The sequence below is a fragment of the Sander vitreus genome, chromosome 19 (assembly GCF_031162955.1).
Source record: "Sander vitreus isolate 19-12246 chromosome 19, sanVit1, whole genome shotgun sequence".
NCBI lineage: Eukaryota > Metazoa > Chordata > Actinopteri > Perciformes > Percidae > Sander > Sander vitreus.
In genome coordinates, this window is record NC_135873.1 from 11843687 (window position 1) to 11863540 (window position 19854).

The following is a 19854-nucleotide window of genomic DNA, read 5'->3' on the forward strand; positions in this document are numbered from 1 at the left end:
TTATAAAAAAACAGTTGTGCCCATTTTATTTTGGAAGGAGTTTTTAAGAAACGTGCCTGAGAGTGTGTGCGCGTGTCTCTCCACAAGGGGGACTCGTGCGTGTGCTGTGCTCAGGTGTATACATGGGGGTTGGTAAATGACGTCAACGGAGACCCAATGCAAGGTGCAACAATGGCCAAAACAAAGTTGAATAATGACGGTCAACCTCGCTGTCGTTGTATTTCGATGCCTTGTATTTGTCATCGACGTTTCTCACACAAACCTAATACCACGCTTATTAGGTTTGTGCTCACGAGCGTCTCCCTTCATTTGTGTAGCTGCAGAATGTGAAATCCTTGGTTGGCTCTCCTGCGCTGTCGGTGACGCGCGCACACACGTGCACACTCGTAGCAGAGCATCATAGAGGGAGAAGCAGCGGCAGCGAAAACGGTTTGGAGGGGAGGGCGACGGGCTTCGACTTTGGATGCTTAGTCACATCTTGCCTTGCCCTGAGAGGCGAGGGATGGAGCGGGTAGAAGAGAAACACTGAGCGGGTCAGCGGGAGAAGATACGGAAGAAAGCAGGGGGTGCCGCTAAATCCGGAGTAGATGATGCTTATTTGCCGCAGGCCCCGCCATCGTGAAATTGGATACCGACTTGCGGCGGATGGGGTGACCGAGCTTGCTGCTCCGCCGGGGAGGTCCCTGCCTTCGGACGTTACCGGGGTGGGAGCTGCCTGTGCCCGGTTCTAAGGAAGGAAGGATTGGCAAGAGGGAAAATGCAGACGGAGGAGGAGACGGCCACCGCAGAAGAGCCCATTTTGGACGAAGGGTCAGGACGAGACCAGGTAAGGAAGGACATTTTTTTTTTTCTGTCTCCCTTTACGAGTATACAAGGTTGTTTGTGCATGGATAGAAAGAGTTCAGTTAGCGTGAAGTTGCGCACATCATCATTTTGCCCCTACAAAAAACCTGCCTCAATTTTTATATCACTGCTGGTCGTTCCCAAACAACCCGTGACTTCTACATCGTGTATGCCATTCTGTAGACTATGTTGAGTCCTGGTCTTTCATTGACAAAAAAAAAATGTCTGTTGTTAATGCTTTGTACAAGAGCAAGGACACGGGACAGGACCTTGGCTTTAATATGATTGGAAATGAGGCTGTGTTTTGGGTAAACAGAGGGGAGGGAACCCTAAATCCCTGTCTAGAAAAGAGAGCCACAGATGTGATACGTCTCAACGCTGTGGTGTGTTTCTCATGGGATAGATGGTTTAGTCTTTTTCAGTATAGTAGAGTATGTTCATTTACCAGCTGACACCTCGGAAATACACTAGAGGGTGACATCACAGTTTAGCCACACACCCACCTTTCAGCCAAAATTACGCTGACACAGCGTGAATGCTGAGATCACAGTATAACACCTCCGGACAGTAAGTTTGTTTATTTTCAACAAACAATGTTTTACAGGGATTTACTAGTTATAGTAATATGATATACCCACTTAGCAGTGTGTTTTTTTTTTTTTTTCATGTGGTAAACTCCTTGATAATATAGGCTACCCATCTCCTTAGCAGATATGACTGTCCTTATACACATCTCCCCAAACAGTATACTATACTTCCTCAGAAGTCCTTCTCTGTTTCCTGAACCAATATAATGAAGGACCTTAGACAGTGAAAGTGCATCTTGTTTACACATAGGCTACAGTATGATGCCATGAATCTGACTTCGTTTTAAACCTTGCTTCCCCACCCCAGCCACCACACTCACACACGTCTTTAGCATGTAACCTCTTATCCTAAGCAATTCACCACTTCCTCTATCTGGGGCGGAACCAGATGTTTCGGGGCTTAGCCCAAACTCAGGGCAGTCCGGCGGCATGCTCCCCCAGGGAGATTTTTTTTTTAGGGCAGGTATTTGCACTATTATTCGAGATTTCTTTGATAATACAATGCCTATAATCTGTACATCATTTGGAAAAAAAACATGATAGCTGCCAAGGAAAAGAAGAATCATGAAGAGCATACATCTTATTTTGTATCTGTCTTCATTCTGAAACCAACACACAAATGTTGAGAATGACTCATTTTTTTATTTCTGCCATCTAAAGAGAGGCAAAACTTGATGTTACTATACTTGGCGTATACGGGATTACTAATCTTCAAACCTATTTGTTATATATTCTGCTGGAGTAGAGTTTACAGAATGAATGTTTAGTTGACAAATTTGTTAATTTGAATCCATCCTATAATAATCTGATACACTTAGGAAATCCGTACATCCTCTGAACATCTGTACATCCTCTGAATGCCCTAGTTCTTGTGGTTGTAAAATGTAATGAAGCTGTGATTATAAACGGGTCATTTTATACAGTGACATCAACTTTCACAAATTGGAAAATTCACTACAATGAAATGGCTACTATGGGGACTAACGTCATCACTCATGAATATAATTGGGCTTATTGAATCCACAAGAGTCTCACCTTTCCAGTCATACCCAATTTATAGAATTCCAAGACTCTTTAGGGACCCCAGTATGCAGAAATATTCAAGAATAGGTGAAAATAACACACTTATATTAAATTGGGGAAAACTGCATGGTTTTTGCCCCATACTGCATGGGATTATCATGATGTGGGCATATCTGTAAAGGGGAGACTCATGTACCCAGCAGCATCATTTATTCGAACACATCATCTATATAGCGAAAAAAAAACAAGAAAAATAGATTAGAGGTTTGCATGACAAAACGGTACTTGAGTCGGTTGCCAGGAAAAAATAACCATGGATAACTATTCTCACCACAATTTCCATTTACGCCACTTAACGTGATAACAGTCCATACCCCCTAGAGAAAGAGCAGAGTTGTGTGTTCATGTGGTGTAATGGTATATAAGGACCAGGCTATACCGCTATAAGGAAGTGAACAATATCTATACAGGTGTAATTTACTCTGTTAGTTTGATGACGCAAGAACCAGTGGCGATGGGTTGGTGTCACACTAGGTACCTGTTCTGTAGGCTAGAGACTTGGTCACACCTTAACATCTGCTAAATGTGAGCTTTAGGGCTGCAACTAACTTTTCAATCCATTTTTTATTTTCGATGAATTTCTTCTCTAGGAAATGTCAGAAAATGGTGAGCAATGCCCATCACAATTTTATTCAACTCAGTGAAAGTGTTGAGGAGAGTTTTATGTCTTTATTGCCCGACTTCCTTTTTTTAAATTTTTTTATAACATATGCGACTGGTTTAAAACTGACAGAATTAAGCATTTGGCAATTGGCTAGTGGTAATTTAAAGACCTGGGCACATAATATGTAGAGTTTTACTTTATTCCACCTCTCTCATCTGTCTTTTTATCCATGCCTGCAGTGCAGACAATGCAATGAATTCAGTCATCTGTTCTCTGCTTCCATTACTCGCTCTCATCTTGCCCTCTTGGTCTCCTTTTTAGATCTGCCTGCCATGGAGTATACATCTCTCTCTCTCTCTCTCTCTCTCTCTCTCTCTCTCTCTCTCTCTCTCTCTCTCTCTCTCTCAAACATTTGCACACTCATGTCTCACTTAACTTTATTCGCTCTCTGGCCCACATGGGTAGGCATGCACACTCACACAAGCATTATTACAAATAAAGTAGAGCCACTTGATTAATATTAAAATTGCATTTTTTATTCATACCAACCTCCATGCACGTATTTCCATTAGCAGAGAGGTCTGTTGCATCAGAGCAAGTAATCCAGATTTCAATCTGTGTGAGCGAGACATTATTCAAGTTTCAAAGATTAACCAGAGCAAAATCAGAATCAAGAAAAAAAACATCTGGTGATGGAAGAGGAAATAAATGTATCAAACCTTCATTCTGACAGAAATTTATCATCAACTGTATAAAATAAGAACAAAATGCAATATGACAAATATATCTACGAACCAAATAATCCCTGCCACTCGGCCACACAAACATCTAGGAGTCCTATAACAGTGCCTCAACACACTGGACAAAAAAATGCTTTTCGCAACCATCATTGGCAGAAAAGAAGGAGCCAATTTCTGATTGTGAAAACCTAATTGTCATATTCACTGCTAATGGGGCATGGCTATCAAATTCAGCGTGGACGTAGGCTGCAATAAAAAATGATAACAGTGCATAACAGCCTGGCTGCCATCATGAAGAAGGCCAACAATGTGTAGAACAGCCATTAGGGTTACTAATAAATAATTTGTGTTTCATGAGATAAATAACAATACAGGAGGAGAAGGCGATTCGAGACATAGAACATTACAGAACAGACGTGTTCTGTAAAGTACTGGTTTCCTAAGGAGAATATGTTTAAATGATATTCAAAGCCAAAACACTTAATCAAAATACAAAGTAAAGCAAAACGTCATTCCAAATACACAAGTGTAATTGGAGAACAGATTCAAGCTGACATGTAGGCTGACTGCTGCTTTCAATGATATCTGTCAGGGCATAACCACGATTCTGGGAAAACTTGATATTATCGTTACGCGTCTAGGCTTCCAAAGTCTGGCTGTCCGTGCATTTTAGTGCTTCGGCACGCATTACTCGGTAAGGCTTGGTACCGAATTCAATACTTTCTAGGTACCGACCGAATTGCCTCTATTTAAGTATCGAGTATCGAAAAATGCCTCGTCATTCAATACCTAAGGAGTAAATCTCATCCGCCAATCAGCATGCTGCTACCAAGATATTATAATGTTTGTGATTGGCTGTCTAACGTTACACGTCGCAGAGGCAGGCAGGAAAAACACGTTAAGCACAGAGACGGGGCTCACGTAGTAGGAGCTGAAAAATAAATAAAAAAGATTTTTGCCATAATGTTGTAACTTCTTTTTTTAATTATAAAATTGGTATAAAAAAAAGTATAGTTTAGGAACCGGTATCGAAGTTATGGTATTGGTATCAGTACCGGTATTGAACATTTTTGAACGATACCTAGCCCTATTAGTCAGTGCTCCGTTGACAGTTCATTTATAGACATTTTAGACGCGGACAAAACATTGACTCAACTTGGGGATCATCATCATGGGGAAAAAAGAAAGGATAATCTTCCTCATCAGATTCAGAACACGTGTCTCTTTCAAAACCGCCTGTCCCCCTCAGTCTTCTTTACTTCCGCTTTGTAAGCTCTGACACAGTTAAGCCTCACCCAAGTCAGCCTGGCAGTAGGCCAAACAGCCAATAGGAAAAGGATTGTGCCATGACATTTATATAATTTTATATAAGTTATAAATGAATGCAATATCTTACCTGCTGATAATTGGTGTTGGTGGATAATAAGTCTTAACTGAACACACTCTAAAACTAATTATTTGTAATAAAGGAATACTGTTTTTAGCATAGTGACACATATAATGACACATTTATACATTTATATTTCCTAACACACCAAGTGCTAATGATTTATTTGTTGTTGCAGCATAGGTAATAGAAACATGACTTCCTAAATGACTCCCTCCAATCATGTTGAAATGACAAATTAATTTTAACAATGTACTGCAGTCATCAACAGCACATTTTCCTGTCCTCACTTCATTTGCCACCCACATGCTGGGATTGCTAATTATAGCTGCTCCAGTCATACCTAACCAGCTGAATCAGTATGAGCAGAGACCGAGGGAGAGAGAGGAATACACGCTTTCTACAAGACACCTTAGTTCTGTACAGAAAAAGCATCTCTGCACTGTGCACCATGTCGAACTTCCACTGTAATTCTGTTTATTATAAAGGTAGGTGAGAGAGGAGGGATTCAAAGTTTCACATTGTACTGTAGACACAATGCAGCCCTAGCTAGTTCCACTAATGAGACATATGTTGACCCTTAGTCGAGTGAAACAGTAAATAAGATCATTTTTATTGATGATGTTTTTTATGATTATTATATTTATTTTTATTTCTAATATTATTACTATTATTATTATAACTAATTATATTCTATTTTTCCATTTCCTATAGTTTATGTATATTCTTTCTCCTATGTCTGATTAATGTGTATTTGTGTTAATCTGATGTGTGTACATTTTTCTTTTGAGCTGCTGTAGCACAGGAATTTCCTCAGTGTGGGATTAATAAAGTCTATCGTATCTTATGTCTTATCTTATAATCAAATTTGACACATAAATACAGTAACTAAGTACAGTATGTGGCAGAATTGCTACGTTGCAGCACCATATTACAGCAAATGCTACAAGAGCAGATCATAGAACAATGATTGACTTTGGAGACATTAACGTGCCGAAGCAAATCCTATTAATAAAAAAGCTCTGTCACTCCCAGTTTCAGTAGTGGCAGGAAATAACCACAGCATGCACAGGATCTTCAGAATCCTAGCAGTGCTCTAAGAAATGCCTCTTTGAAAACAAAGGTGTGTGTATGTCCAAAAAAAACAAAACCTGTGGTCCATGCCAGCTTTGTGGGCTCTTCTTCAGATGGTTGTATCTAGTGAGTGTTGTTGCTAAGGAATATACGTGTATATATAGAATATAGAGAATATGTCAAAGTACAAGCATTTTCAGCCCAGCAAAAGCTTGTCAGTTGAATGCTGTGTTTTATGCAAATGCAGGCAGAGTTTTAGTTATTAATGAAACCTTAATGAAGAATGTGTCATGTAAGTACCACCGTGTATCAACCCTCTCCAAAAGAGCTTGCAATAAGGGCGGTGAAAGCTTTAACTATGACAAAAATGAACGCTGACACCCTCCAGGCTAAGCTATATAGATTTCTTTTCATTATGATTTCAAGGAGAGTGAGCTTTGCCTTTGATCTGTTGCAGTCTAGGCTCAACAGAGGCAGCTGAAACAGAAAGAGGATCAAGAGACAACCAATAAGCTGCAGCGTTTTGCACCAGGAGGTGTTGTCTTTTAGCCTGACAAGCCAGACCCACATCAAGATGTTGGGTCTGGGAACTCACCATTGGCAGGGCTCAATCCGAAGGGCGGGATAAACAGCTGTCTTTCAAATTGTCTTTGCACGCAATAGGATAGCACTACAACTCCGAACACATTTTCCTTTTTTAAGAATGACTTCAGTGCCGTTCTTTGTTCTTTTCTCGAAGAAAAGCTTAACTCCAAGTCTTCAAGAGTCGCGGTCAAAGCCGATTCGAAAGACTGCTCTTCCCAGCAGCAGCAGCCATAAGCCTGCCCACCGACTCTATACACAATGTGATTGCCCCGGCCAGAGTTTGGTTTTTACAGCTTGCAAGCCAATGGAGAGTTGCTAGACCCCGTGCCTGCAAATTACATTTGCTGCCGCTAGGGTGTGTCTAGATTTCTAGGCTAGTTGTCTTTACTAGAAGCTACTTATTCGGCTCAAAGTGCATCTCCATTGGTCACTAGTTGAGGCTTTGTGATCATATCAAAGCTAGACTGGCACATACTATTCCAGATGCTGAGCTTGATGTAGACATGAGGGACTCCAGAGCCAGGAACCGACACTAGCAGGGTAACCTGAACAAGAGATGGTGATGATAATGATAAACTACCACAAATCTCAGTTGTGGCCCCCTGTTGATGCTTCAAAACTCAGTAGGGCTGAACGATTAATCGTTTTCAAATCGAAATCGAGATTTGAAAGAATGCGATTAGCTTTTCGTGAAGACCGTGATTAATCGAATGTGCAATATTTATCGTCAATCGTCAATACATTCTTATCTTTCTCACACGTCTTGTACTAATTGATAATACTGATCTCATTAAACGGACTATTGGCCATGACATGACCAATCCACAGTAAATACAGTTTATTTGTCGGTCCCTTATTGGGAATTTTGTGCTTTCGTTTTCAGTTACATTCATTCACTCGGAGCGGGCTGCCAGTTCAGTTTTTAGTGCAACAGCAATCCCTGGACTTGATCCCAGTGAGTACCACACAGTGACGTATAGAGATTATAGACAAAATCTGGGAAAAAAGAGAGCACTGGTATCGGCAGATACTCTGAGTTGAGGTATTGGGATGAAAAAAAAAGTTGGATCAGCACATCCTCTAAGAAATAATAATAATGACATGATCAAAAGAAGGTTTTGGTGGGAGCTTTTCTTATTTCTGAGTTGCTTCTGCTCCATTATTGAGATTCAGTCTCTTGAGCAAAACAGCTCAGTCTGCTGTTTACTATACCATTTGATTATGCTGTACTGTATGTGTGCATTGTTACTGGATGTGGAACTTGACCTTCTACAGTATTAGCTACTAGGCAATAAACCAAATGGCCCGTTAGTCTCTATCATCTAGCAAAGTCCTACTACTGTAAACTTCCAACATCATTTAGAGTTGACGTTGGGTGTGTATGTGGTAGTATGTGGTATCTCTGTAGACCCACTAGTTTATGAGCATCTCCAAGGCGCCATCTCTCAGTGACGGAACATTTTAGTCTGGTCTTTACCTGTGGGAGAGAAAACTGCTTGTGTTGACAAATTAGCGTAAGTGCATGTAGAAATCATTTGACTCCTGTCTTAGGGCTGATTTCCTCTCATTGGGCACACACCAGCTGCAGAGTCTTGATGAAAATGTCAGCCGAGACCATGCAGGTTTTTTTTTTTTTCTTTTATTGCTAGAATAACCTTTTTTCTTGGCAACATTTATTTGCACAAGGTAAGAGGAAAAGGACAGGAGCGAATTGGATCCAGCAAGACAAAATGGGACAGACAGACAAAGAGGGAGGGCAGGAGAGGAATGAGCCGGATGGATTTTGGCAGTGGAGTTCCCTGGAGAAAGATGCAGTCCGTCACTGCTGCTCTCCCTTTAGTCTCTCTCTCGCTCGCTCTCTCATTTTGATTCCTTTCATAGTTGCATTCATGAAAAGTTCATGACCGTTACTCTGTCTCTCTCACGCTCCTCATCCCCTCTCTTTCTACACTACACTTTTAGCCCAATCAATCCACTTAGAGACAGACTTTCAGAGAGGATGTAACCGAGGAGACGTGGGGGTGAGGACGAAAGGGAAGGGGAGACTGAGGTTGGCATCGGAGAGTAAATGCTTCGGAGGTGGGAGGGAAGATTCGGGGAAGGAGAAATCAGATTACGTAAGGAAAGGATGGAGGATGTGGAGAGAAAAGGCAAACGGAAAGCAAAAAAAAAAAAAATCCAATTTTTGGATGTGTGCAGTTGGATGTTTTGCTCTTGCAGAGAGATGCTGGACTGGTGGCGTGTAGGTGCCCTTCACGCTGCCTTTCACTACTTGCCCATAAAGGAAGAGTAGTAAAAAAAAAAAAGAAAAGAGAGAGGCAGTATGTGTCGCAGCCAGCCAAATATGCAAGTGGAAAGCAAATTGGGGCTGCATTGAAGGAGTGAGAGATAAAGGGGCGGGGGGGTGATGTGCTGACATGACAGGCAGACTTGGCTAAAGGAGGAGAGGACACTGGTGTCATCCCATTTTTTTGTCATCAGCTTTGTCTGCAAGTGTAGACACGAATAAACACTACTTAACACACAAAACAATACAGGTGTATGTTAACTGTGTTTCCCTCTCTTTTCCTGTTTCTGTGATGTACAGCATGCGTAATACACAAGCTTTTTTTTTTTTTTTTTTTTACAAACAAGCCCTCTATCCATCCCTTCCTTATTCACACACACAAATTGAAGCAGCAGTGTTACGCTGCTGATGTTGGAGCGGAGTTAGCTAGAGAACAGTCTAGAAGTATCGTTCTCATCTAAATTATTCACATACTCTCCTCTGGCTGCATTACAATGCTGAGAAGGTGCATGGTGGCAGGTGCGTGGATAGAGCGAGATGACAAGAGAGAAGAGGGGCACGTTACACCATCTATGTCTGCGCATCTAATGCATATGTGTATGTTTGAGTGCACTGTAATATGATGTCTTCTTAACAGTGCAAGGGAGGCTGGGCTGTGTCAAAGTGTGCACTTAGAGAGAGGCAAAGGCTGTGTCTGTGTAGCACTTATCCTATGATGGGTAAGGGCTGGTTTAATGCACTTCTTTGTTCAAGACCTCAGCTTACACACTTGCACTGAAATGCAACACTGTTTACCAAACAGGATGATTATGATTATCAAAAACTCACTGGGGGGGGGGGTGACCAGGTATACAACATCTATGTCGCTTCCTTAACAAACATTTTCTATTACCACCATAGCTGCAATCATTTTCACCTGTCAGACATGATTCAATATTAACATTGTGAGGCATACTGTATTATTTATTATAATCTTGACTGTCAACATGAGACTGTAGAAATTTGTCAAATCTAGTGGCACAGCTCAGACTGGTTTCACCACATTTGTGGCCAAGTTTAGTGTTAAAATAGCTACATGTTACACATCTCTTATAGCCTTAGGATAGGCTAGAATTAGCTCAAAAGTAAGGACAGACTAGATATTTAATCATGGCATTAAGAGCTTAAAACAGAACTGTAACGGGAAGGAACATTTAAAGTGATAATATAAACCTGTACCCAAGTAACCTAACAAGTATCATTCAAATGAGGCAAACTAGTTAGCGCTCAAAAGAGTGTTCTGGTGATTTAGTGTTGCACTTCCATAATGTTGGGGGCACAGGATGAACGTCTATAAAGGTCTACAGCCATGCTAACTCTGTGGGGCTGCACATGGACACAGTGATACTTCGAGCTAATTGTTAACATCCACATGCTAATATGCTCACAATGACAATTAGGGCTGGGACGATATGCTTTTGCCTGATTCGATTCTTTCACGATACATGGGTTTGATTCGGTTTGTGTTGCGATTTTCATTTCTTACGATTCTAGAAGTATTGCAAGTATGTCTACCATCTTAGTTTAGGTTAGTTAGTTAGTTTTGTTAATAGCAAAGACTGTATATGAAGCCAAAATATCCCGGCTATGGGCACTGCTGCCATTTTGTCATTTTAAAACCAGAGTCTGCGCAGTAGTGATCGGGCGGTGGAGCCGCGGTATCAAAGCCCCGCCTATACACCCACCTGATCAGTCACAAGTCAAGCACAGCTCTCAATCATTATGTTTCACCCCTTTTTTGTAGCATCAAATAACTACTTAAAACGTAGCACTTGAACAAACACCAGTGTGATAAACAGTACCTAAAATGACAGAAACCATCTTTCAGCGAAATGTATTTGATGTGTACTCGGGGGGTACCAGAGATCTCACGATAACAATATTATTGCGATTTTAAACATATTGCGATACTCTGCGATATATTGCAATTCATTACTTTTTTCCAACTTCAAATTATGTCCCTAAAACAAAACTTTGTTTTGTCTATAAAAAAAATGTCTCTGGTTTGTTCATCATCTCACTTCAATTTTCCATCTAGTGGACTAAAAAAGCAATTGATCTTATTATTCTAGTACCAAAAGGTTAAATTCTCATGTGCAATTTATAAAATAAAAGATTGATACTTGGCCGTGTATTGATACAGTATTGCCTGGGAAAATATTGCAATACTATGCTGCATCGATTTTTCTCCCCCACCCCTAATGCATACTTTAATTTGTGTCCATGTCCCCTCTGCCAACATGGAGGAGGCAGGATTTATGACCTATAATGCAGCCAGCCACCAGGGGGCGATCAAGATGGTTTGGCTTCACTGCATCTGCATCAGCCGCTGGTTAATGAGCATAACAATACAAAGTACTAAGCCCAGTAGTGCTAAGTAAGCAGTGCTGAGGATGATGGGAATTCCATTAGTTTTGCAGGTATTTGGTCCTAAACCAAAGTTTGGATATTTTGACCTAATGAGGGGGCTAGGGGAAAAGTCAGGGGGATCACCAAAGTCATTAGGATTCATCCTGTAAGGCATGTAGGCTAATGGCAATTCATCCATGTGTTGAGACATTTCACTAAAACCCAAAGGCTTGAGGAAAAGTGACCATGAATGTCAGTGCCAAATGTTATGGCAATCCATCCCGCATTTGCTGAGATAAATAGCAGATTCATTGACAAAATGACATTTGGTGGCGTGTCCCTTTTTTACAGGTTTCCTGATCTTTTAAAATGTCTCATTGGTTGCATGTTTCTTAATGGCCTCCTCTGTGCGGTCAGTAGCATCTTAACATGTTTTCTCTCCTCTCCCTTTGGCTGCACAGCAACGGCCAGTCCAACAGTCTCTGGGCTCCTCCCTGTGTCGGGAGTCCCATTGGAAGTGCCTCCTCCTGACCCTCCTCATGTACGGCTGCTTTGCCACACTCGCCTGGTGCGCTCTCTGTCGCGTATCCGTTCTCAGCTCCTCCATACCTCACGGTGCTGACGGCGATGCCACCTCGGCGGCCTACTATAATGACATCCTGCACCTGGAAAGTCCGTGCTCTAGCGGCTACGTCTACATCCCTCTGGCCTTCCTGGCAATGCTGTATGTGGTTTACTTGGTGGAGTGTTGGCACTGCTTCTCCAAGACGGCAATGCTGGCTCATGCTGAATTCCAGGTCTGTGTGAAAAACAGTATTAGCATTGAGCAAGGAGGTCTAAGAGCTTGACAAAAAGCCCTACCTAAAGCCGACACCTAACAGACTGTGGAGTCTACTGCTGCAATTGGAGTCTAGGAATAGGTGTATGACCTTGGCTAAACAGCAGAATCTGTTTACTCATTGAAACCTGTTCATTATGATAGTGTCACCAAAAGGCTTTTAAATAAAAAGGGTTCAGAAAATAAAATGTTCAGTAATGTTATATATATTTTTGGGCATTTTCAGCCTTTATTTTGATAGGGCAGAAGACTTGAAAGGGAGAGAGAGACTGGGAATGACATGCAGCAAAGGGCCGCAGGTCGCAGTCGAACCTGGGCCCACTGCATTGAGGAGTAAACCTCTATATATGGGCGCCCGCTCTACCAACTGAGCTATCCGGGCGCCCCAATGATGTTATAAATGTCTGCACAGGAGAAATACTAGATAAGTTTCATGCAGTTTAGTAAGAAGTATTAACATTTCATAAGGAGAGAACACTGTTGTACTCTTAATTTCCTTCTTTCCTAAAATAACACTTATCCTCTCATATGGAAATGAGCTGACCTGGAGGCATCAGTCTATCTTTTGTCTATTCTGGTCTGCTCTGTCTATTATCAGGAATTCCATGAGCACATTGCTCCAAAAGCACAGTGGTAACTGTTCATCTTAGCTAATGAATGTAGAACTGCCAAAAACTAAATAGTTTTTACATTAGTCCAGACTGCCAGGGGCATATATCCTATAATTAAGACAGCTGTAAATTAAACCTTGTAAAACAAGTAAACAAACCTTGGCAGGGCCGGACTTGCACCAGATTGCACAGACTTAACTATGCAGTATGCACATAATAGGAACTTAATTGTTTATTGCTTGTACCACCAAGAACTGCTCAGGCAATGTTGACTCTTGATATTTTAGACTGCTGACACTCATTTTTAACAGGTTTGTTTGTAAGGAAATATTTTCAAATAATCTAAGTCAGGTGTAGAAACTGACATTTAAATGTGACATTGATGAAATGATTTCATTATTCCTTCATTCTTGGACACAGGAAGTGTATGAGCGTGTGCAGAGACTTCAGCAGGCCACACCCTGCATTTGGTGGAAGGCCATCAGCTATCACTACGTGAGGAGGACCAGACAGGTGACAAGATACCGCAACGGAGATGCATATACCACCACACAGGTGATGGGAGCTCTTCTTAACATACATACTAACACTTTCTCTCACAGTCACTCGTTATTTTGTTCATAGCTACACTGTAGGTGTATATTTATTATTTATTTATTTTAAACTTTTAAATTAACTTTAAACTTTTAAAGAGCTCATATTATGCTTTTTGGCTTTTTCCCTTTCCTTTATTGTGTTATATATCTTTTTTTGTTTTTGCATGTTATAGGTTTACAAAGTAAAAAAGCCCAAAGTCCACCCCAAAGGGAGTTACCATCTCCAACAGAAAACACTGTTCACAGTCCAGCCTTTACTTCAGAGACAAACGCGAGTTATTTTGCGTCACTTTGTAGCACACAATATAATGCTCGCCTAGCTGCTAGTGTGGCGCGCCCTCGAACCAAGCTAGTTAGAGCGGAGGCCCGAAGATACTAGCTACTGCGCATGTGCGACTCCCAACAAATATGGAACAGAAGTGAGATGCCACACAGGGTGAAAAGAGGAGCCGCAGCAATGTGCAGTATGACAAAAATATGGTTTATTGAAAATGAAACCATGTAAACCTATTCTGATATAACCTCTAAATACAATTATGAACCTGAAAATGAGCATTATATGAGCTCTTTAAAATAACTGCTATGCAAATCTTAATTTCTCCTTGTGAAATATTGCGGTGCTGTGTGCAAGTTAGAAAAATATCATTCTCTTTAGTAACCATGCTTTATTGATGATGAAACATACTATATAAAATGTCTTCCGAATAAGTTGATTCTTCCTTTCTCAAACATCGTATCTGTTCTCTTTCCTCTCCCATCTCCCCTCCATCACACTCATCCATGCCCTGCTCCTTCCTCTCTGCAGGTCTACCATGAGCGGGTGAACACTCATGCCTCCAGCTCTGAGTTTGACTATGCCCGCTATGGTGTCAAAGACGTGTCGAAGGAGCTGCAGGACTTGCAACTGCACCCTGCTGTTCGCCTCCGTTTTACCAAGTGTTTTAGGTTCGACACCCACCACTAACCACATGCTGGGGAAGATTATTATTTTGGATGGTAATCGAGTTATTAACTAACATTTGTGCTCTTTAGCTTCTCCAGTGCACGTGCTGAAGCTGCCTACCTCACCCAGGTAAGATGTAATATAAGAAAATAACATATTTAATATAGGTAATTCTGTTATATCAATGCCATCATTTGAATGTTTTATATGTGAAAAATAAGGACCAATGCCCAACCCAAGTTTCCAGAGCACAAGGTGTTATCTTCCAATTGATTGTTTGCCCCCTTAGTTACATTTTTATTAACAATGTAACTAAGGGGGCAAACAATTAAGCTTTTTTGGTCACTGCACATATGCGGTTATTAATGATAAGGATGGCAGGTTTACCACTCAAATGTCTTAGTCATTTTTTAAACAATCAGTCCTTCATTTGAGGTAGAGATGGAGAAATACAGGTTTCTTATTTCTAGCCACTAAGCATTGATTTTACTGTCTGAGATGACAACTGTCGCTGGCAGATTGAGCTGTAGCTAGCTAGCTATAAAAAACGTCAGCCCCATGAGTTTGTTGAAAACGCTTTTTTATGAGAACTCCTTAAAGGACCAGTGTGTAGGATCTCGTGGCATCTAGCAGTGAGGTTACACATTGCAACCGACTGAATACCCCCTCCCTTTCCAAGTCTGGCCTTTAGGTAACATTTCTGCCAATAGATGCCCCTAAATCCTACACACTGCTCCTTTAAATATACTCGATGGTAGGCAAAAAGTTATGCTCCTCACCAGCTGATGATCCATTGTTCTCGCTGTCCAGGTCCGGCCTCCACACTGTGGGGAAATAAAACACAATGGATGTGAATGGCACTTTCTTAACATGTACTGTAACCCCACACACTTATGTAATTAGTTAAAGATATGCTCCTTGGATTTGGAGGTAATGCTCTGTCAATTGTTTTCGGTTCTAATACTTACATATTCCCTTTCCGTTATTCCAAGCGAGCGCGCTTCTTCGGAGAGAACGAGGGGCTTGACGACTACATGGAGGCCAGAGAGGGGATGCACCTGAAGAACGTAGATTTCCGTGAACACATTCTGGCGTTCCCAGATCCTGCGCACCAGCCCTGGTTTTCTCGGCACAGGGTCTTCTGGCTGGCTTCTGCTTTCCTCCTGTCTTGGCCGCTGCGGGTTGTGTCCGAATATCGCACAGCGTACGTCCACTACCATGTGGAGAAGCTGTTTGGGGAGGACGAGGACGGCGGCGGAGGAGGCGGAGGAGGACGAGGGGACGGGGTTGAAGGAGGGACAGAGAATGGAATCCACCCTGGGATTGGTCTAAATGGGAGTTACAGAGCCATCTCTCGCGTCAACACGGTAGACATGACAGAATTGGAGTGGCACATCCGCTGTAACCAACAGATGGTCCCGAGCTACTCCGAAGCCCTCCTTATGGACTTGGACATGAGCGTGGGGACAAACCCTACCGCGTCTACGCCCATCTCTGGGCCTACGAGCTCCACCCCCAGCCAGGTCACTAACCCTCCTCCTCTAGCTCTGCCTGTTGTCTTCAACTCGGCTTACCTCCTCCAGAGCTGCCCCCGATGCCGGAGGACCACGTCCAGTTCCAGTCTTCCCTCCAGGCTAAGGGCCCCCATGGGAACCACAGCCCTCCTGAACGCTACCGTGGCGGGGATCAGGGCAGTGGGGCAGGGGGGTGGGGGTATAGGAGGAAGGCTGGTGCTCAGTCGGAGCGGATTCTCTCTGGGGAGACTGGGAGGAGCGCGCCAGAACAGCCTGTTTCATTCGAGAAGCATGGGAGGAGGGCTGGGAGGAAGTAGGGAAGATGGTGGAGGAAGTGGAGGTGGGGGAGGTGGGGGAGGAGGTAGCGGTGGAGGAGGTGGAGGATTCCTTGGGTTAGGTTCAAGACAGGACAACGAGGAGACCAGAGGAGTGCTAGAAGGAGAAGGGGAGGAGGAGGAGGAAGAGGAGCAGCAGCAGCAGGAGGAGGTGACGAGGAGGGAACAGGGAAGAGGAGGCAGAGAGAGGGACGAAGAAGCAGAGCAAGACGGTGGAGGGTTAGGCGAGGTGAGGGAGGGTGACGGGGAAGGGAGGGAACGTCCGCCGTCCTACCAGGACGCATTCTTCTTCCCCGTCCTCATCATACACGGAGAGGAGAGCTGCCACGCTGGAGACGACATGTGACGGTCAAAAGAGTAAACGCACCGCAAGCGAGAACGTCTGGGCAGAGGCCGAGGGAGATGAAAGAACACGCCGAACACACAGAACAGAGTGGAGTAGATAGTGTATATATAGAAGTAGATATAATAGGCCTGAACGATGATATACCAACCACAGAAAAGGAGAGAGGATTCAGTCAGAACAAAGCATATGAGGTAAGAACAGTTTTGTGACAGTCAGAATTACCAAGGAAAGAGGGGGAAAGGGCAGCCATGGTGATGGATAGACGTATGATGGAGTCAAAAGAGAAAAAAAGAATGTGCTGTAAGATGAGAGGAGTGCATACCGTAAAAAGCCAGGAAACACACTGGTTCAGAAGGAGATGTGAGGGCTGATAGGGAGTGCAACAACAGTCTGAAAATATGAGTCAAGAAAGGCAATCCTCACATTTGTAGACCTTGCTACACAGAGCTTGCGCGAGAGAGGGGGACCAATCCAATACTTGGGAGGAAAAACATGGGAATGACTATTTCCAGATATATCTATGCAAGAACAGGAGTGGGAGGAGTGTCAAGTGTAAAGATAGGAGATTGGAGAGCAACGGAGAGACTCCAAACCAACTGAGTGGTAGTGTTTTTTTTTGTTTTTTTTCAAAAGAAACAGAAGTGGAGGATTTGCAAAAGAGTATTTTGAAGGCTTGAAGCTTTGGTTTTGCTAAAATCTAAAATGCCTAGTGGAGGACTAAAAGATATGCCTCATTAAAAAAGATGAAATGCAGGAAGAGGAACTCCTAAATATTTCAGACGAGGGAAGAAACCAATGAGATCACAAAGGATTACAAGATGCGATGTAGAGAAGTAGAGGGAGAGAAACAATGACACGTTTTTGGCAATGTGGAAAAATGGCAAGGGAGGAGAGTGTAAGTGTTCAGAGCACAGCATAGAAACAATAGACAAAGGGAAGAAGTAAAATACAAAACTGACCATGATAGACCAGATTACCCTAAATCCTGTTTTCCACTTGACAGAGAATTCATGTAGGTTCCTTTTTAAAAGAAATCAAAACAGAGTTATCAAAAAGATCAACTCAAGAGGAGCAGGGGAAAAAAAAAAACACCGTCTGAGCAGCAATTCTGACCTTAAATCTAATCAGGGAATCAAGTCCCAAGTCACTTTTTCAAACAAGTCCCAATGACAAATGAGGTATTTCTCAGGTCTTTTAAAACGTACTATACACACACTTAGGATTGGGCATCTTAGATCTTGGATCGTTTCTAAATTTGGTTTTGACTACGATCACCGGTTAAAAAAATGAACCCACCCTTTTTTCTTTTACTTCCAGGCGCTTGGTTGTGTTGCAGCCATGGAGCACAGTAAGCGCCGCTCTAAAGTGTGGCTTTGTTATACGTTGAAAAAAAAACAGGTAAATCACAGTTGAATCAAAATGAAATGTTCCTCTTATCTGTGAAATAAGCATGTGACCCGTTTCAACTCCACCCCTCAAAGAATCGGAATCGGTGAGAACCAGAATCGAAAGGAAGAATCGGCATTGGGATCAGAATTGTTAGAATTAAAACGATGCCCAACCCTACACACACACTGCATCTGGCTAGCAACCGTTAACAGTATAATAAACATTGATTTCCTCCCTCCTCTTCATGCTGTCTTACTACTCACTTCACATTAGCGTACGCACCACTCTATCCATTACTGATATGGAGCTGATAGAAAAAAACTCCATAAGAGGAGCGATTGCTTCCTCTGCCTCTCCTCTTTTCTCATGCTCCTCTCGCCAATTTGTACCTCTTCTGTTCTCCTTCCTCCATCCTCACCCCTCCCTGCACTGAAGTTACAAGTGCAGAGGTGTAATTCTGAGCAACACATCTATTGCTTTTTAAAAGCACGACTAGTTAGTAGGCCTGTAACAATTATAACATAATTGTCTAATTGTCAATCTTTTTACGTAATCGCGCATTCTTTGTTCAACCGTAATTAATTGCTAACATTAGCTAAGGTCTTACGGGCTAAGCCTGTTGATGGCAGTTGTTGATTTTGTTTAGATATGCCAAATTGTAATTATATAACCAATTATTGGTCGGACCGTTGAGCTAAAGCGATGTTAGTTGGTGGCACTTGACCCTCCCTATATATATATATATATATATATATATATATATATATATATATATATATATATATATATATATATATATATATATATATATATATATATATATATACAGGTTCCTAGCAATAAAAATGGTGGAGTACAGTTAGTTTTATGATAATAAAGAGGCGCAGTTTACTTCCTCGGCTGTGTATTTTATCTGGGTCACATGACAGTGTCCCCTTACAATCCTAAATAAATATATTTAAATTTGACTGAGAGACACGTATATTGTTAATCGCAGTTATTTCTGAGACAATTAATTGTACGGCAACATTTGGAATTGTTATTGCTCTACTAGTTAGGTGCAACATCTTCTGCAATTAGCACGTGTTATAAGTGAAGTGAGAGGCTGTTGTACCAAAATAGATTCACTGCTGCATCCATCATTAACTTCTCCGTCCTCTATTGCTCTGCCATCTTCTCTCTTCCGCTCCTCCCTTTTCCTCTTTTTTAAAGTGGTGGTTATGTGATGCGCCTCTCTCTGCTCAGATTACATTTCATCTCCGCTCACTCCACATATCACATCGCTTCTAGGCACAGGTTTCTCCTCCAAGATCAGATTTTATGAACCAGATATTTCCTACTCGTTGTTTTATGACCTCTCGCTATGTCTGTATATTGTCAAAGAAACAGAATGAGCAAATAATGTGGGTGCTTTGATCAGTGGATTTACCCAATGCGTAGAGGAGCAAAAGATGTAGACAAAATGGACCTTTAACGATATTGAAAGGTTGCTAACACAGTAAAATGTTCAGCTATTTTCCACCAGTTATGCCTGTGTAGTTGTGCTCTAGTTTTAAACGTTTTGTACCCAAAGATAGGCTAGCGCAATATGAAGGGAAAAAAATGACAATAAACAATAAACCTTCCTCAAATATCAATATACTATTTATCACATTACTCTATGTCTTCCGGCATGAAAAATCACCTTTTTATCTCATTTATGTC

General features: G+C 41.9%; 1 protein-coding gene across 1 annotated transcript; it reads left to right on the forward strand.

The window, feature by feature from the left end:
* Positions 1-92: 92 nt before the first annotated feature.
* On the forward strand, positions 93-18874 carry LOC144534321 (transmembrane protein 151A). Its single transcript, XM_078276184.1, has 6 exons — positions 93-826; positions 12040-12375; positions 13448-13582; positions 14429-14568; positions 14656-14695; positions 15559-18874. The coding sequence occupies exons 1-6, from the start codon at positions 758-760 to the stop codon at positions 16759-16761; spliced, it is 1923 nt and encodes a 640-aa protein (XP_078132310.1). The 5' UTR covers positions 93-757; the 3' UTR covers positions 16762-18874.
* Positions 18875-19854: the final 980 nt, after the last annotated feature.

What these genes read in the sequence shown, in the direction of transcription:
- LOC144534321 (XM_078276184.1), top strand. Translation starts at nt 758, where the DNA reads ATGCAGACGGAGGAGGAGACGGCCACCGCAGAAGAGCCCATTTTGGAC. An exon ending in AAGGGTCAGGACGAGACCAG is followed by an intron (nt 827 to 12,039) that starts GTAAGGAAGGAC and finishes TTGGCTGCACAG; the next exon opens with CAACGGCCAGTCCAACAGTC. An exon ending in AAGCTGCCTACCTCACCCAG is followed by an intron (nt 14,696 to 15,558) that starts GTAAGATGTAAT and finishes CGTTATTCCAAG; the next exon opens with CGAGCGCGCTTCTTCGGAGA.